Source organism: Panthera onca, chromosome D4, assembly GCF_046562875.1.
Source record: "Panthera onca isolate mPanOnc1 chromosome D4, mPanOnc1 haplotype 2, whole genome shotgun sequence".
NCBI classification, from domain to species: domain Eukaryota; kingdom Metazoa; phylum Chordata; class Mammalia; order Carnivora; family Felidae; genus Panthera; species Panthera onca.
Window position 1 is genome coordinate 27,232,440 of NC_138351.1, and position 20,150 is coordinate 27,252,589.

Sequence of the window (20,150 nt, forward strand, 5' to 3'; positions counted from 1 at the left end):
GAAATACAGGATTTTTCTTATATTGCATAAATTCCTACATTACACACACAAACACCCCAATCCTCCATGTAACCTATCTTTGCAAATATTTTTCTGAATTTGCAATTCATCTTTTAACTTTAGCTTCTTTATACACATTATGTGGTAAAAATTAAGAATCTTTTCCTTTGTGATTCATTCTTTAAATGCCCACTGCATATAAACCAAGGACCTTAAGACGATTCACTCTCAGCCCCTACACAATGTCTAATCCAAGGAGATTAGACAGTGGAGGCACAAAGGAGGTGGTAGAGGTAGGTGGCTCTCCATTAAAAGTGTTGAAAGCAAGTAAACTTGCATTTAAAGACTAACATACAAAGAACACTGCTACATAAGTGGTATTTTATACTGAGATGTCATTTTGATCCAGGATGTTACTTCAGTATCAAACTCAGTATGCAGCACCTGAAGCTTTTCCATAAACAAATAGGGGTATGATATGAAAGCTGCTTTTCTTAAAGAGTAAAAGTACATTCCATGTACATAAATGCATTTAAAACAGTAAGTTGAGGCAAACAGTTAAGAGGTTTTATTCTTAGAACAGTAAGTTAACCATAAATATTTTAATGTTAGTTTACTCATCTATGATCTGGGGTCATGCTGAAGTGAGAAAACGTCCCCCTAAGTACAATTGAATGCATGAAGGAAAAAAAACCACTAAAAATAGTAATTTCATCTACAATCTTCAGATCACCCTTATAATGTATTATGGGCCCATTTCTCCTGAAATACCTTAAACTGAAGTGGTCTCCCCTTTTTTGGAGCTTTTGTAGTTAATTTTAATTTTGACTATGGTTTGGAAAAGAGGGGTTGCCTATTTAGATAGGAAGGCTAGTTTTTCCATAAAACAAATGTTTATTTTATGTTAAAGATACCACTGTACTTGTTTTACACTATTTGTATACATGTGGTGGTATTAATGCTGAACTGTAAAATATAAAATTATAATGTGATCCTGTAATTCTAAAAAACAAGAGCAACAAAAACTCTGTTTGAAATACGGTGGGCTAGATATCCACCCACAGAAACACTTACAATTGTTGGATATTAAAATATTTTAAGTACCACAACAAGTGGATAAGACAGCAAAAATAAAGAGCAAAGGGTAAATGATGACGGGATCCCAAAGTGGTAAGACTAAATGGCCTTCACTTGGAAAATATCTGCTAAAACAGGAGACCTGGGGGTTTAGGTTTTCCCATTTCAGAGTATAAAGAATAGAAGACTATCCCAGAACCTGCATAAGGTGGGGACTCTACCAGAAGATCCTTCTCCCATAAAGATGAAACCCCCAGAGAACTAACTTTCGATATGGGGGCCTAAAAATACCCCCACCAGAAAACAAACAGCAAGGAAAACCAACTGTCTCAAACCTGGGCACTAAGAGAATGAAAAATATCACTACCCATAAGTTATAAATTGATATCAAAAGCCTGCCATCACATCACACAGACTGCAGCCTGAACTCACGTATCTGAGTGGTCCAAAAACCCTTCAGAAGGAATGTAACCTATTAAGAGTGCCTGTCAAAAGTAATAAACAACAACTTCTGGAGTTTCCGCATAAGTTCCACAAACAGAATTGTAAAGAAAATGACCAGCTCATAGGGAAAAAAACAAAAACAAAAATACAACTAAATGAAAAATTAAACAAGTAGAAGAGAAGGAACTAAAACAAACAGATGTGGAAAAAGACCTGCAAGAACTTCAGACACTAATATTATAACACTAATTAAATGACTATATTTAATATGTTCAAAGAAATAAAAGACAAGAAGCAAGAAGTTTAACAATGATGAAACAGATTTTTTTTTAAACCTTCCAAACCCCCCCGCAAAAAAACAAATCTGGATGCCTAGTGGATGCTTGTAACAACCAATCAGAGCCAAAAATAAAATTAGGGAACTGGCAGACTGTTTTAAGGAATGTAGTTGACTATAGCATAGAGAAAGAGAAGGAAAACATGAAAAAGAGTTAAAAGATATGGGAAGAAAGTAAAAAAGTCTATGTCTAGGGGCGCCTGGGTGGCTCAGTCGGTTGAGTCCAACTTCGGTTCAGGTCATGATCTCACAGTTCATAGGTGTGGGCTCGAGCCCTGTGTCAGACTCTGCTGACAGCTCAGGGCCTAGAGCCTGCTTCAGATTCTGTGTCTCCCTCTCTCTCTGCTCCTCCCCCTGTTCGTGCTCTGTCTTTGTCTCTGTCTCTGTATCTCTCTCTCTCTCAAAAATGAATAAACATTAAACAAAAAAGTTTTTAAGTCTACATCCAATTAGTAATGCCAAAAGAAAAGAGAGAAGAAAAGGGAAAGAGGCAGTATCTGAAGGAGAGAGAGAGTTTTTCCAAACCCTAAACGAAAACAACTCAGAGATTCCAAAACACAGCAAATCCCATATAAGATTTAAAAAAGAATACCTGCCCTTAGTCAACATTATTGGGAAACTGCAGAGCAGGAAGCTAAAGAAATGATCTTGAAAGTCACCAGAAACAATGTGTTGTACAGTGAAAACATACACTTCCTATACATACTACCCAGCAATTTCACTCATAGGTATCTACCCAAGAGAAATGAAGGCAAATTTCCACAAAAAGCTTTTTACACAGGTGCTAATCTCAATTTTATTCACAGTGGACCCAAACTGCAAGCATTCCAATACTCATCAAGTGAACAGATAGAGAAACCATGGTACGTTCATACAATGAAATATTACTTAGCAATAAGGAAAGAGCCACTGATATACACAGTAACATCAGTGAACCTCAAAACCATAAGATGAGCACAGAAACCTTACACCAGAGCACATTCATGCAGGATTGCAGTGACGAGAAGTTCTAGAACAGGCAAATTAACCTACAGTGACAGAGAGCAGATCAGCTGTTACCTGGGCAGGAGATGAAGAGACTGACCACACAGGGGCCCAGGGAGATATCTGGGGTGACAGAAAGAATTTCATTATCTTGGCTGGGTGGGTAGTTGCACAGTAATTGGTCAAAACTCACTGGATTTAAAGATGAGTATTTACTGCATATAGATTATATTTCAATATTTCAATAAAGCTGATTCCTAAAAATTAGCCAGAGAAAGAAACTAACTTCAAGAATGATTACAAAGTAAAAGCGCTTTTAGAGCACACTAAAAGGTGTATTTCAGGCAGAAGGAAAGTAATTCAGACTAAAGGTCTGAGAAACAATAAGAAATGAAAAACAAAATAGTAAAAATGTGAGTAAATCTTAAACACTGAATGTAAAGCACAAAGCAGTACCATACACAATGATTTTTTAAAAGCTAGAGTTAAAATGTAAATTAAAAGTGTATACACTGGTTTGGGAGGTGATGATACTTAAAAGTATTCCAAGTTTCCCTTTGTAATTAAGAGAAAAAAGAAAGGTCCTGATTAACTTCTGAATAGTAAAAACTTACATCAAGAGTAACTAGAATTTCTGCATGTATGTCAATACTCAAACTTATACTTTAAAGGAATGGAGTTTATTATATGTAAATTACACCTCAATAGGGCTGATTAAAATAAAAAATAACAAGACTAGAGCTTTCAAATGAATAAGCGTGAAAAAGTGAAACAAAAAACAGTCAATCCAAATGAAGGCCAAACAAAAGACAAAGATACAGAGATGAAACAAAATCTGATCTCATAAATATAAATCTAAACAAAGTAATAGTTATATGTAAATGAACTGAATGCTCCAGTTAAATGGCAGCCTCAGACTTTTTAAAAATCCAACTGTATGCTGTTTAAAAGATACATGTCTAAAGATATCAAAAAGTTCAAAGCAAAAGGCTTTAAAAAGACACCGGGCAGCTCATCAAAATTAATTTAGCTACATTAATAACTTTCTAAACTTTTTTGCCTTAAATGTCTTAGAGACTTTATAGTATCAATAACTTTATAACCATTAACAGTTCATTTCAGAGGGAACAGAAATCAATATATACTCGTATGCCTCCAAAAACATTTAACAAAACTGACCTACAAAACGGAGACGCATTTGCAATCACAGCGAGAAATTTCTAACACATTTTTCACAGTAATTGATAGCACTGGAATAAAAAGCCTTAAGTACAGAAAAGATCTTCTCAACATGATGAACAATCCTGTCACAGTGTCCAAACCCACAACCGTGCCTAACAGGTGCAGAATTATTTTCAAGGGTACAAGAAGTAGTAACGAAAATTGACTGAATTCAAAGCCATAAAAGAAGCCTCAAAAAATTCAAGAGATTCTAATCATAAAGAATGTCCTCTTCTGCCACAGTATGCCAGATAAATAAAAAGATAAATACAAAATTGGGAAAGCCAACTTTCACATTATCAACAGATGAAAGAAAAAAATCATAATGGAAATAAAGTTTCCAAACAAAGTTAATGAAAATACTAAATATCAAAACATGTGTAAGGTAGCTAAAACAGTAATTAGAGGGAAATCTGTAGCTTAAAATTTTAAATACAGTACTAAAAAAGAAGACTAAAAATTACTGGATGCCTATCTTAAAATAATAATATAACAAAAAAGAGCAAAAGCAGGAAAATCAAGAGATGACACTGTGAGCCTACCATTTAGAAATATGGGGATTAGTGTCAAAAACATGCTAAAAGTGATGGTAGGAAACAGTAGTGGGAAAGGGACCCAGTTTTTCCTGATTAAATTAGGTAAAGCTATGTGACTCTTTAAACTCTGTCCATACATAACTTTAATAAAAATTTAAAACCAAAATAAGAAGAGGAAAAAAAGAAAAACAAAAGTAACAGAAGTCCATATGGTAACCGTCATCATGCCACCACAAATACATGAAAAAAGAGCCGTGACAATTCAGAATTTTGACACTTCCCATATTCTGCCATTAAGAAACAAAAGCAAATAAAACTGTAACTGTCACTATGAATAAATAATCATAGTTTTAAAAAGGTCCCTCAAAAGTCTGTTGATAATTACTTTAACACTTCTACAAGTTGCCTTCAAATGTATTCAATTTGCCTCCATCTGGCCACTGAATAGTAGCCTTAACACATCTGGAAGCAAAGTGGGTGGTGTTCAGAATTCTAACAAATGCACCAAGTAATTTTAAACTCCAATGGTTGATACTGAAAATGACATGTAAATCCAAATGGAAAAAGTCATTTAAAAAGTTGAAATTAATTTCATTTGTGTTTAATATCTCATAATCTGCCAGTATCTGATAAGATGATGGCTGAAAAAATTCTTTGAAACACTTCTTATCTGGAACCAACCAATATTTTTAATTCTCTAAAATGTATCACTTAAATACTGCTGCTTAGATACAGCTCCAACACACAATTCAAAAAATAGAGATTAATGTATCCTAAAGATGCATTCATCTGAAATTTAAAAATGAGAAAGACAGTCAACTGCCAACACAGCTACTTTAGAAATAACTGTCCAGTTGTGTAAATAAAAGACCATGTGCTATTCCTGTAACACACGCCACAGAAATACAGTTAACTATTCTACACTATACTTGGTGGCAAAATAGAGAACACATGGATAAATACGTATTGACTGAAATACTTGAAATAGCTTCTTTTGCTTACACATAATAAAAAGGAGTAAGTTACTTGGGAAGACTTTTCAGAGCACTTACACTCTGACAAACCCGTCTTTACCATCCGGCCGTGGCCAAGTCAGAGCACAAGTAGGAACCCACTTCTATGAGCAGCCAAACTAAAGGACAAGCTGACCAGCTGTTAGGTGCCAAGCAGGAAACCATCAAGGGTAGCCTATTCTGGGTGATGAATTAACAGGCAGATATACAAGAACTCACCATCGTAGCCTACAAGAAAGAAGTAGCCTGCGAAAGAATGAGAACCAAAATCCTGGCCTTGACACCCGTTAAAAAATTATTTTTCTTTATTCACACATCAAAACTCCTACCATTTTTAATCATGTTATATAGTTCCTATACACACACAGAAAAGAAAGAAGAAATTCCTTCCCCAAATTCCTTCTGCAGTATTTTTCTGCTTTGAGGTAGCACTATCTGTCACCTCCCAGGTGTTATTTTTAAGCAGTTCTTAGCTGGGCACAAAGATGTTTAAAGAACAGCCATACATCTAGTAGGTTCAGTACCCTTTCCCAAACGCCTCCTCCTGTCTTCTTCTTTTTCTCTTTTTGACAAATACCATTCTCCTTTACTCCTGCCTTCTTTCTAGTCCGCCTAATTTTAGAGTACCTTCCAACATCCCTCAAATCTTTGCGAGCACCGAGGAAATGGCGGGGGTGCGGCGGGCGGCAGGGAGCAACTAGAGGCTGTTCCTATTGCGTCCCAAGCTCGTTAAGATCCCAAAGAGAACCCTGAAGAATGAGCACGGTGAGTGTCAACACCACTAACCCGGATTGTTTCTGATACGCACAGTACATACAGTACAGTGCTGTATACGTATTTTCTCTTCCTTATGATTTTCTTAACGACATTTTCTTTCTTGTAGCTTGCTGTATTTGTACGAACCCGGTATACAATACATACAGCATACAAAATGTGTTCATCAACTGCTTCTATTATCAGTAAGGATTCCAGTCAACAGGAGGCTATTAAGTAGTTAAGTTTTGGGGGAATCAAAAGTTATACATGCACTTTTTACTCCGTTCAGAGACTGACACCTCCAACCCCCACATTTTTCAAGGATCAACTGTTTTTCTTTTTTTATTTCTCATACATAACTTCATATTAAAGTCTTTTTCTTTAGGCAACTAAGAATTATAATGGAAATAAATGGGTTTATGGGGTATGGGGCTTGTAGTAAGAGCTGAATAAATCTGAGATTATCTGGTTCACCCTTTATTTTACAGTTTAAGATTCTGGGCAATTTCAGGGACTTACTCAAGGACCCACCACAGGCAGGCAGCTGAGTGGGAATAAGAAACTAAACCTACTAATCACCATCAATTCAATCAGGTTTACCTGCTACGTAACCCATGCTATGTACGCACACTCCAGTAAATAAATGAGGGTAAGAAATGTTAACAAGAAGTCACTCTCCCTGTGAACCAAATCAGATATAAAGACTTCAAGTTGTCCTCCCCACCCCCCACGCCCCGTCCCGTTACATGGAAACCTCCAGGAAACACAACAAGCAGACTACAGTTTTAATTTAGCACTTTCTTAGCTCTTGTCTCCCCTTCAGTTGGATGCAACTGCTACAAAGATGACTTTAATGTCAGATTCTGAAATGCCATTTTAAAGATTATTTTCTTACAAAGAGTAAGAAACTATGCCAATTAGAGCAATGAGCCAAAGTGATGAAAAAACTTTTAAGCCAGCCCAAAAACTAAATGAGCTGGTCCCCTCATTTTATAAATAAGCAGTTTGCAGCTCAGAATGCTAAAGCAGCAGTCCAATGTCACTCAGAAAGGCAATATTACTTTCACATTTTAGAAACAGGAAGGAGAAGGAAAACAGTGATTATAGGCCTAAGGAAGAAATAAAAAGAATTTTTTCTTAAAATCAATTAAGATGCTGTATTTTCCATATTTATACCTGAAAATCATCAACAAGCTCAGGGAAAAGGTGTTCATACATTTTAAGTTCTTCTATCGTTCGTCCTGGTTCCTGCTGGGGTTTTAGCTTGTTAATATCCGTTTCAATATCATCATTCTGAAATAATAAAAATGTCACCAGTTAAGAAAAAGTTACAGAATATAATTCAGACTAAAATTTTCCAAATTATTAATCACATGTAGAGAATAATCACTGAATAAAAGCTGTATAAATTAAAATGTGCTTGTATTTTTGCTTCATTGTTGCACATTTCATTGTTTTGGTTGTTTTACTGTGTTAAAGGTTACTCTAATAGAACACAGTATTTGGGCACCTCAAGATGGAAAACCTAGCATCAAGATCCAGACTAAAGTATGCCCTCCTGAACTGTCAAAATTTTATTCACATTTAAGGGCGGTAAAACTTAAAACTAAATTGAAAAATATAAATACAAGATAGTGGTGGTGATAATCATAACATTTACTAAGCAGTGAAAATGTGTGAAGCGCTAAGGGTTTTACATAATTTAATCTGCACAAGAACACTATGAGGTAGATAACATTATTACCTCCCTTTGACTGAAGAGGAAACGGGAGGTAGAGAGAGGGTTAAGTGGCTTGCTCAAAATTACACAGCACGCAAAGAGAACACCCAGGATGTAAAATTCATCATTGATTTCAGAGCATACACTGTTGCTCAATGGACTGCCTCAAGACAAATTAATGATTATACCGTCGTCTTGTATTCCTTGGTCAATAATTTCCCTTAGAAAAGCTCAGTGTCACCATTCACTTTGTTTTTCAGGGGGAAAAAAGTGAAAAGTTGAACAACAACCAGAAATGATTTTCATGCCCTTTTAAGAAAGAAGAGGGTAAATTTAAAGGAGAGGTCTGACCTTAGGAAAACAGGATATGCATCCGGGATTAATTTTATCTGTATCTGCTCAAAGACCAGAAGTACGCTGTGACAGAAGGACAAGTGTCAGTTTACCTACTACCCAAGCTATTCTCACCAAATGTGGCCTCACACAAATACAAACTTACCACCACCTTCACTGCAAAAGAGAGATGTAAGATTTGTCTGCAATGGGCATTCATTTTTAACTTTGCATTTACCTTACTATCAGAGTGAACTTACTTTTAGCCTTAAATTTATTCTACCATGCCCCAATTCTTACAATACTTTCTATACGTGTATATGCATATACACAGTCTCCATAGACTCTATGTACATATTTCATAGTAAGTAATTTAAAAGGAAAAACATACTATGTATTTCTCATATTTTATATTCAGGAACTCAGCTATCCCTTCCTTGTATAACCAACAAAAAGATTTTCTCCATTGCCAGAAATAATAAACACTACGTGTATTTAAAGAGTATCATGATAATTACTGTATCATTATTATATAATTATTAGTACTTGAATATGTAATTTCATGTGTCTTCAAATTATTAATTGATGAATCAAAATATATAATTTCCTTGATTGGCACCTAATAGAGAATGCTTTTAAAATAACAAAAAGTTTACAAAAGTATTCTTTCTCTAAACATACTAGAATTCAATATTCAATACTTTGTGAAAATTAAGCCTTAGAGATTGGCTCTCTACTTTCAAAAAAATAATAATAATTTATCTGTAAAACAGTCATTGTGGACCAAAAAAAACTGCACTTTGAGAGGTCAACAGCAGGAAATTCTGTGTTTTGGTTTAGGGAAAAACAAAGATGAAGAGCTACTGACAGCCTCAGGGAAAAACAACAACAACAATGTCTATCACTCCTTAAAGTTCTTCTAAAGTAAAGGAGAGGGAAAAAACACATTGAAGTGTGTATACTGACAAGTCCTGGCTCTCTGGAAATGAGTCTTCTAAACCTCCAGGTTTCTATAAATGCTCCAAGCTGAAACATCTGGGGTAAAGAGAATAGGGAATGGGATTCTATGGTGAGGGAAAAAAAAGTCTCTATGAGTATAAACACAATGGAACACAAATAAATATTAAACTCAATGCATATATCAGGTTCACCTGACAAGGAAAGAAGTAATGGGATTTAGAATAAAAGGAAAAATTAAGTTTTACTAAATATGTAACTGCCAAAGACAGTAAGAGGCAGACTGTGGTAAAGAAGAAAAATAAGAGAACTCAGTAGTCTCAAAGAGTCAACAATTCTGTAGCCCTTTAAAAATAAACAAATAACATTTTGGTATAGCATGGTGGTAAAGAAAGCTGACATTCACATCCGACTGCTTTATTCTGAATCCTGTCCCCCCTCTTATAAGCTACATTAGTAATCTTTTTGTGCCTCCTTCTTCTGATTATTAGCCATGTAAAGCAGAGGTAATTAATACCATGTAACTTAGAGGACTGAGATGAGGCTTTATAGTTACTATATGTAAAGAGCATGGATTAGCATAAATGGTAAATTCAAGTGGTAACTAGACTTACCATGGTGAACATTTCATAGTGTCAAATCACTATGCTGTATACCTGAAACTAATAAAATAGTGTATGTCATAGTATACTTCAATTTTTAAAAAAAAGCACAGGCGCCTGGATGGCTCAGTCGGTTAAGCATCCAACTCTTGATTCCGGCTCAGGTCGTGATCTCACGCTTTGTGAATTTGAGCCGCACATCAGGCTCTGTGCTGATGGTGCAGAGCCTGTTTGGAATTCTCTGTCTCCCTCTCCACCCCTCCCCCAGTCGTGCTCACTCTCTCTCAAAATAAATAAATAAACTTAAAAAAAATTAAAAAGAGCATGGACTAACAGAAGATTGGGGTTCAATAAATTCATTCTATTATTTTTTATTATTACAACTGCTGTGTTAAGGTAAAGTGGGGGAAATGTGAGCAATCATGGACATTGCAGTGAGTAAGACAGCCAACAACTGTATTTTCCAAAGATGTGAATGTCACAAAAGAGAAAGAAATATGTGAAAATGTTTTAAATTAAAGGAGATCTAAGGGACAAGATAATTAAACACAATACCTGATGTTAGCACTAGAGAGAGGAAAAAAAAAAAATACTAGAGAGAGGAAAAAAAGTGTCATAAAGGACATTTATTAGATCAGCTGACGGTCAAATATGGATGGTAGATTAGATAAAAATGTTCTATCACTCTAAATTTATGAAGTTAATAACTGCATTGTAGTTATGTAAGAGAGTATCACTATTCTTAGGAAATATACACTGACATATTTAGGGGTATAGGACCATGATACATAATATACATAACTTTACTCTCATATGATTTTTTAAAAAAATTTTAAGTAATGTATTCATGCATCTACACTGACAATTTCCAAGGAGCAAAATAGAATCATTGTTATAATTCCTATTGAGTTCTATTTTCCCACCAATCTCTCTGTCTTTACATCTGTAGTGATCCCAATAACAGATATTTTAATGAGGACCCTGAATCATAAAGAACGAATTATACTCAACATACTATGTTTTTAATAACATGGAAACATACAGCACATAAAAGTTTCTATCAAAATATAATACTTCAAATCATAAATTTAGTGTCAATCTGAAAAATTTTACTATCCTTAAACACTCACTTCCCAAAGAATCCAAACAGGTGATTTTTCCTATTATCTAAGGAACACTTTACATAACAGAATCTAAATTCTCATCCCATAGTTCTTTCACTTCCATCAAGTCCCTAACCACAATCACACAGTTAGCCCAGATTTTTTGCCTTGACCATCAGAGCCTGCATGGGTTTTCTTCTTTGCAGCTTCTTGAGGTAAGAATGTAGACCATCATGCTGTCCAGATTGGCTAACTTGACATTTCTGCCAAAGCCTGCCTTGGTGATCACAGTTGGTGATAATAAAACTGGTTCTCCATCTCCTATTAAGATGGAAATCTCAGGGTGCCTGGGTGGCTCAGCTGGTTAAGCATCCAACTTTGGCTTAGGTCATGATCTCGGGGTTCATGAGTTGGAGCCCATCAGGCTCTGTGCTGACAGCTCAGAGCCTGGAGCCTGCTTCGGAGTCTGTGTCTCTCTCTCTACCCCTCTCCCACTCACGCTCTGTCTTTCTCAAAAATAAACAAACATTAAAAAAAAAATTAAAAAAAAAAAAAGGTGGAAATCTCCCTCCTTAGATTCTATCTCCAGAGGGGGTCAAATACGCAGTGTACCCAATTTTGATGTAACATTTCAAGACAAAAAGGTGCAAGCAGGCAAAGGTCAAATGAATCCCTCCCCATATGCCAAAAAAGCACTAAGTTGAACAGCTGAAAACTGAAAGAGTTAAACAGATACTTTTCCAAAGATACTAAAACAACCCCCTCTAACACTAAATAAAGCAAATATAGTCACTATACTTCTAGGGGTGCCACCAAATTCTGAAAACTCCCGTGCCTTTTCACTTAATATCACATGACAATACTTTTCATCTAGTCTCAATTCAATAAATACTTTTGTCCATTTTCTTCTCCAATTACCTGAAACCTAAGAATCATCATGTAGACACTAATTCTTACCAAAGAGCCAGCAGTTACAGATTATTTTCCTACTATTTTGATATCTCCAAAAGATTGCTGAAAGAGGAACAGGTTGCCACTTAGAGTCTCAAACCACTTTCCTTCAAACTCAGATTTCCTTAGACTTTGAAACCTAAGCCAGATGGGTTACCTGAGGTCATCCTGGCCAAAAAGAGTGAAGGTAAGTTATTCTCACACCCTTTTCAGACCAACGCATTCAGAATAATATTATTTTCCCTTTCATTAATTCAGTGTCCACCCTCATCATAATAAACAGATGGGGACTACATGAATTAATCTACCATTAAGCTATACCTACCTCCCCAACCTTTGTTTTACAACTGTGGATACAATTTATAAAGTCGACTAACGATGGAGTCACACTAACCTTAAAATTCTGATCTACGTCATCTTCATTTTCAGTTTCATTTTCGGCTTCTAAGTCAAGCTCATCGTTGTCATCACTTTCATCCACTACGTCGTCCACTGTGACACAAAACGCGCTATGAGTAGGTCAGAGTTAAGCATTCTGCAACATGCACATCCGAAGACAGGGTGGCACAGACATACCACATCGGCGTTTCAATCACCAAGGGAAAAGTTAATGAAATGCCTCATTAAAAATGTCTCTAACGCTGTTGAAAAACCTAGCAGATAAAGTGAAAGTGCTTTAAAATTTGAAAAGCACTGTAAAAATGCATGGGTGTTTTTACTGATGTTCTCGGTTTTTAAAAATGAATAATGTCTTCTGTTGCAACAGCCTGAATGAAACATCTTATTTCCTGTACATGACAAATTTCAAGAACTGCTTTCATGCCTTTATCAACTGACTTCCCATCTATTTGTTTCAATGGCTACCATGTGCCTTATATAGTGCAATGTGCTGGGTATTCTTTTAAATATGTGTAAATATATTTACTCCCTGTCTGCAGGGAGCTCATGAGGTTAAAGAGCAGCAAAGAGTAAACAGATAACTACAATACAAAAGATTTATGTTCATGAAGGCATATACGTAAAACAGTTATGGGAATATGAGGATGGAATAACTGCAAACTGCTTGGGGTCACGGGGCTATGAATGATCGCCTCACAAAACAGGTAGTGATTAAGCAATATCCTGAATATCCAGAAAATATGGCAGCTTTCTAGGTGAACATAAGGGTGGGTGAGTGTGGCTTTTAAGAAAGATGAAAACAAAAAGCTGAGATGGTATCTTTGGGAAACAGCAAGTGTAACTAAACTTGTATGCTTGGAAAAGTACTAAGAAAGGCAAATAAGAATGAGAACATGCAGGGCACACAGTAGGCCAAGTAGTTTAGATTTTTAACCTCTGGAAGGTAAGCACTGAGAATTTTCAAGAGGAAAATGGCTTAATTCAACTTGAAACTGTTCAAAAGATCACTCTGGCAGGTGAGAGGGAGAACATATGTGGAGGGGGACCATTTAACTGGAGACAGTAACTGTCTGACCAATATAGCAGGAATGGGGATAATGAATATACATTAGAGAAAAACTCAGGGAACAGAATGTAAAGAGACATGAGGACCATGGCTGTAGGAGAGACAAGGAAAGAAGAGTAGAGTACTCAGGTGAGTAACTGTGCTTTAAAACAAGATAGAGAATATTTTAAAAGAATATTTTGAGGGGTGCCTAGGTGGCTTAGTTGGTTAAGTGTCCAACTTGGGCTCAGATCACGATCTCATGGTTTGAGGGTTAGAGCCCCGCATTGGGCTCTGTGCTGACAGCTCAGAGCCTGGAGCCTGCTTTGGATTCTGTGTCTCCCTCTCTCTCTCTGCCCCTCCCCTACTTGTGCATGCATGTATACTCTCTCTACTCTCTTAAAAAATAAACATTTTTTAAAAAAGGATATTTTTCTAAACTATTTAACTCCATTGAGGAAGAAATGGCCAATAAAATTGTATATATTAAAGTATACAATGTGATGATTTGACACAAATACACAAGACAAAATGATCACCAAAACAAAGATAACTAATACATCCATCACCTCACACAATTAACATTGTCAATAGTGTCTGTGTGTGTGTTTGTTGTACAAATGCTTAAAAGCTCCTCTCATAAATGTCTAAGTATGCAATACCATATTAGTAACTATAGTTACCAAGCTGCACACAGATTCTCAGAATGTAATCCTCTTAAACTGCAAATCTGTATGCTTTGACCCCATTAACTAATTTATCACTCCCCTCACCTGTGGCACCCAACATTCTATTCTCTGTTCATACAAAATCATTTTTTGTGCTGCTGTTTTTTTTTTTTTTTTTGGTTTTTATTTTAAGATTCCACATATAAGTAATACCATACAGTATTTGTCTTTCCGTCTGGTGTATTTTACTGGGCATAGTGCCCTTCAGATACATTCATGTTGCAGCAAATGGCAGGATCTCCTTCCTTTATTTTGGCTGAATAATATTCAGATATATATACATGACAGAATGAGAGGAAGGAAGGAAGTTTTATGGTCTTTTATCCATTTATCTATCAAAGGACATTAAGTTCATTTCTAAATCTTGTCTATTGTGAATAATGCTATAGGGAATATGGGTGTACAGATCTCGCTTTAAGATAATTATTTCAATTCCTTTGGATATATATATATACTCAGGAGTAGGATTGTTAGATCATATGGTAGGTGTATTTTTAATTTTTGAGGAACCTCCATACTGTAGCTGTACCATTTTCACATTCCCACCAGCAACGTTAAAGAGTTCCATTTCCTTCACAACCTTGCAACTATTTCCCATGTCTTGTCTTTTTGATAATAGCCATTCTAACAGGTGTGAGGTGATACAGTAAGTGGTTTTTATTTCCATTTCCCTGATGATTACTGATGTTGAGTACTTTTTCATATACTATCAGCCATTTGTTTGTCTTCTTTGGGAAAATGTTTATTCAGGTCCTTTGCCTAATTTTTAATTGGATTACTTGCTTTTGTACTCTTCAGCTGTGAGAGTTCTTTATATATTTTAGACAGTAGCTCATTCTCAGATATATGTTTTGCAAGTATCTTCTCCCATTCTGTAGGGCAGTAAATTGAAATTAAAACAGAATCTTTTTAGTTTGTCAAAATACCACTTGTTTATTTTAGCTTCCATTGCCTGTGCTTTTGGTGTCCTACCCAAGAAATCACTGCCAAGACCAACGTCAAAGATCTTTTTCTGTAAGTTTTCTTCTAGAAGTTTTATAGTTTCAGCTCTTATAATTAAGTCTTTAATCCATGTCAAGATAGTCTTTTGTGAGTGGTATAAGACAGGAGTCCAGTTTCGTTCCTTTGCATGTGGATATGCAGCTTTCCCAATACAATTTATTGAAAACAATGTCCTTCCCCCAACTGTGTATTCTTAACTGACCCCATATGTGTGGGTTTATGTCTAGGCTATCGATTCTGTTCCACTAATCTATGTGCCTGCTTTGAGTACCATCCTGTTTTGATTACTATAGCTTTGTAATAGTTTGAAATCCAGAACTGTGATGCCTCTCTAGCTTTCTTTCTCAGGATTGCTTTGGCTACCGGGGGGGGTCTTTTGTAAGTTCCATAAAATTTTAGAGTAATTTTTTGTATTTCTGTGAAAAATGCTATTGCAATTTTCATAGAGATTGCATTAAATCTGTAGATCACTTTGGGTAATATGGGCATTTTCACAATATTAATTCTTCCAATCCAAGAACACAGGATATCTTTCCATTTATTTGTGTCTTCTTTAATCTCTTTCATCAACGTCTTATAGTGTCCAGTGTACAGATTATTCAACTCCTTGGTAAATTTATCCCTATTTTGTTTTCAATGCTATTGTAAATAAAGCTGCTATCATCTCTTTCAGATAGTTTATTAGGTGTATAAAAATGCAACTGATTTTTGTATATTTGATTTTGTATCCTGCAACTTTCCTGAATTCACTTATCAGTTCTAACAATTTTCTGGTGGAGACTTTATATATATATAAAGACTTTATATATATATATATATATATATGATCTTATATATATAAGATCATTTGTATATATAAGATTATCTGCAAGCAGATAATTCTACTTCTCCCTTTCTGATTTGGAGGCCTTTTAATTATTTTTCTAGCCTAATCATTATAGCTAGGACATCTGGTATTGTGTTGAATAGAAATGGCCAGAGAGGACATCTCCGTCTTCTCCATAATCTCACAGGAAAAGCTGTTAACTTTTTACTACAGAACACAATATTAGCTGTGGACTTGTCATATATGACCTTTATTTATTATGATGAAGAACATTCTCTCTATACCTAATTTGTTAAAAGAGTTTTTATCATAAAGGATTTGAATTTTGCCAAATGCTTTTTCTGCATCTGTTGCAATGATCATATTATTTTTATCCTTCATTTTGTTACTGTGGTATATCACATTTTGATTTCTGGATGCTGAAATGTCCCTGCATCCCAGAGATGAATCCCACCTGATCATGATATATGGTCCTCTTAATTTGTTGTTAAAATCGGTTTGCTATTATTCTGCTGAGGATTCTGCATCTCTGTTCACACAGATACTGACCTGTGTAGGCGTGCCAACAAACCGACTCCACCTGCGGCCCTCCATCTTGGTCACATCCAAGCAATGCCTCCCTCAGGGCCCAGTGGAGGTTAATGTATGCCCTGACCAGAATGCAGACAGGCTTGCTCTGAGCTTCCCTAAAGTGGTGCACAGATGGCACCATTTTGGATAACGGGTAGAGATCCTCCGGCGCACACGTGGTGCCACATTAGATAACTACCCTTTGACCTCACCACGAATGCCCCTCGCTCCATAAAAGCTGTGGATTAAGGTCTGGACTGGGCAAAGAATAGCTGTGTAGCAGCACCTAGACCGCCCACCTGCTCTCCTCAATAAGTTACCTTGAATAAAACTCTGTAAACGGTATGGAGTGGCTTACGTAGTTTTCTTGGTCTCAAAGTGTCGTCTCAGTCTGGAGGATACTTCACTGTCCCATTTGAGGATGCGCTTGCTTCTTCCAGCCTTTTCGGATTGGCTTGGGTGGGAAAGACTCTCACCTGAAAACAGCTGTGACGACAGAGGCTGGGGAAGATGTAGTATCTTTGCTCCCTGGCAAGGCACAGCAGCACAGTCCCCGTGCAGCTCTGTCAGCAGAGATCAATGTCAACATTGACTCTGAGGGGCTTCAGGTGGCAGCGGTAGCTAGGGCTGGAGGGTTCCTAAGAGGCAAAAGCTTCTAGGGCCTCCTTGTTCTCCTTGAGACAGACAACATGGGAGAGCTCTGGGCAAGCGGCTGCCTCTCAGTCCCTGGTCTAGCATGCTAGCACTCAGAGCAGCAGCACAGCTGGGAATCCGGGGTCAGGCACGTGTGGAACCACCGCCATGCCTGGTCCTAGGGCACAGGTGCCCTTGCTGCAGTGGTGGTGTCGGCTGTCAGAGCATGCAGATCCCTTGTGGAAAACAAGTGTGGGTGTCTGGGGCTCCCCACAGTGACTCCAGCCAGTGGGGAGACGCAGCAGCAGCAGCAGCATGGGCTCAGAGCAACAGCTCCATCCCCAGAGAGTAAACGCAGCAGGCAGGACTCCGTGCAGCTCCATCACCTTTGGTGCAGACCTGGAAGGCCTCAGCAGCAAAGGCGACCAACATCCACAGTGCGAAGGCGTCCTGGGGTTCTCCCGCTTCTTCCCCCCAGGGTGAGGTTTCTCTGAAGGAAACCCCACCTGGCGCTGCGCTGGTCTGGACTAAGAGATGGGGTAGTGCAGAGAAAACACTTCCCATACTTCGCTCTGTGGCCATCCTTGGATTTTGAGCTCTTCAGGGTTTTAAAAACACTCTTTCTCATATATTTCCATCACTTTGTGGTTGGTTATTTATTGTTTTTGCTGTGTTTGTGGGGGTGATGAGCATTAGGACCTCCTGACCCTCCCTCTAGCTTACATCACCTTCTTCAAATTCCTTTGGACTTCCGTTTCCAATGTGCCTTCTTACGGTGAAGATTACAAACTCCTCCCTACCTCCCAAGTGTCTGTTCTCTCCTTCCCCTTAGTAACAGAGCCTCTGAGGTTTTGCTAGAGGTTATTGATTCTAGCCTCCCTCACAGTGGTTATAGACATATGATAAGTTTTTAGCCAAAAGTATGGGAGGCAAAGTGGTAAACACAAAATTCCAGGCCACATTCTTTAGAAAGAAAATTGCCCGTTCCAGTTTCTTTCATGACCATTTTCCACATGTACTTGAGGAAACCACCATAGGAGATGATGAAAACAAAGAGAACTGTTCCCTTTGATGATCTGTGAAACAGAGGCCTACTGCCCAGGCTTATCTGCCCATCTTCTGGATGAATATGTAAGAAAAAACAATCTTCTATCTTGTTGCAGTATAACAAAGCGGCTCTGGAGACAGAATACCTAATTCAAATCCGGGTCCTCTATTTACTAGCCATTTGACCTTGAGCAAGTTCCATAAGTTGTGTCTCCACTTCCTCATCCATAAAATGAGTGTTGCTGGGAGCATTATACAGGCTAATACGTAATGTGCCAGGCAAGAAGTATGTGCTATGAAAGTGTCTGTTACTATTGTTGCCTGAGTGACTATGGTACTGTCCTAGGTCACTCTGTAACAGCAGCTCAATTCATCCTAATTAACACAGTCACCAAATTGCCGTAAGTTCCTTTGGAAATAGCAAAAGATTAACTATTCATATTACATATATGTAGTAACCTGGGTCAACGTATGCCAATGTACTAATAGCAGTTAGCCATGGATAAACAAGGGAAGAACTGACATTCAGAGAATGAACTATAAGAGAGAAAGAAAGGGACTGAATTCAAAAAAGTCTATTGCAAACAAGAAAGATGACTGCCTGGATAGGGAGGAAGGAAAGTGCAGTTCAGTATCAGAGAGAAAATGTTTTTAATTTTTAACCAAATCTTTCAAATATTTTCCTTTACACGTCATTTTCCTTTGGTTTTCTGTTCCAGATGTGAAATGTCATTTAGCTTAGAGTGTCTGAGGCCTTCTTTTCTATTCTAATGAACAATGTCAATCATTATAATTATACAATTAAAATCAGGGAATATAAATCAATCCTTGTTACTCGGTCTTCAAAATGTCCTTGGCTCATTTATACTAAAAACTAATAAAATACAGGGAAAAACTTAAATGCCTTTCAACAGGACACTACTTAGATAAATTACATTATATCTATATGATGTAACAATTACAAGGAATGAGTCAGTACTTTTTGTAAGGTTTTGGAACGTATATTCCAAGGAGTTTATTTAGCTTTTGCTATTGCTCCTTAAATGTAATCCACTTTCCCTGTTTTCTAAATGGTTTTGTTCCTGTATCTGCATACATAACCCAGGAAAGCTACTGAATTTTATACATGTATCTTATAAACAGTACTTCAAGAACTTCTATCTTGTCTAAGACGCATCTTCTTAACTGACTTGCTGGGATTTTCTACATAGACAGTAATATCCTCCACAGATACTGACAGTCACTGAAACAGTAGGCTAAAGTTAAGACCCTTCCTTTCCCAGGCTTATGGATCTGCCTAGAGCTTTCAAAATGATGTTACTGAACAATGGTTGAGCAAGGCATTCTCTAACACTTCATTACTGTGTGTGATGTTGGCTATTGATCTGAGTTGGATAATATCCAGCCTGTCTGGGAAATATTCCTGGATTCCTTAAGAAATTTTATCTGAAACTAAGAATGATTTTTATTAAATCTCTTCGTGGCATTTAGCAAGGGACTCACTGGTTTTCTTCCTTTGACCTATTGTTAAATTCTATTAATTAAAATCTTAATATTACAATGAACTTACTTTTTAAAAAATAATCCTTAATTGTCATGAAAAATACAGCTCAATTCAATTTTCTAATATTTTAGGACTTTTATATTTTCGTGAGTGACAATTATCTCCGGTTTCAGGTTATTCCTACCAGGCTTTGATTTCAGAACGAAGCTGCTTCTAAACTTTCCCTTTTATCCTATGCTCTGGAAAACAAAGCACAGGAAAGTTTCTTGAAAATTAAGATCAAGTCATCAGTGTCTGGGGTCTTCACTGAAGGCAACCTCACCTGCAGATTTCCTACTCTTTAGGTCAATTTTAGTTACTCA

The 20,150-nt window shown here is 36.9% G+C and overlaps 1 protein-coding gene across 6 annotated transcripts in view; it reads right to left on the reverse strand.

Moving 5' to 3' along the window:
* The window catches only part of AGTPBP1 (ATP/GTP binding carboxypeptidase 1), a 161,204-nt gene that overhangs the window by 71,291 nt on the left and 69,763 nt on the right, over positions 1-20,150 (reverse strand). For all 6 annotated transcript variants that reach the window (XM_078436904.2, XM_060609935.3, XM_060609936.3 and 3 more), the window contains 2 exons: positions 12,429-12,526; positions 7,545-7,661 (listed from right to left, as the gene is read on the reverse strand). In XM_078436904.2, coding sequence (XP_078293030.1) covers positions 7,545-7,661; positions 12,429-12,526 — 215 coding nt within the window. The remainder of the gene's footprint in view (positions 1-7,544; positions 7,662-12,428; positions 12,527-20,150) is intronic.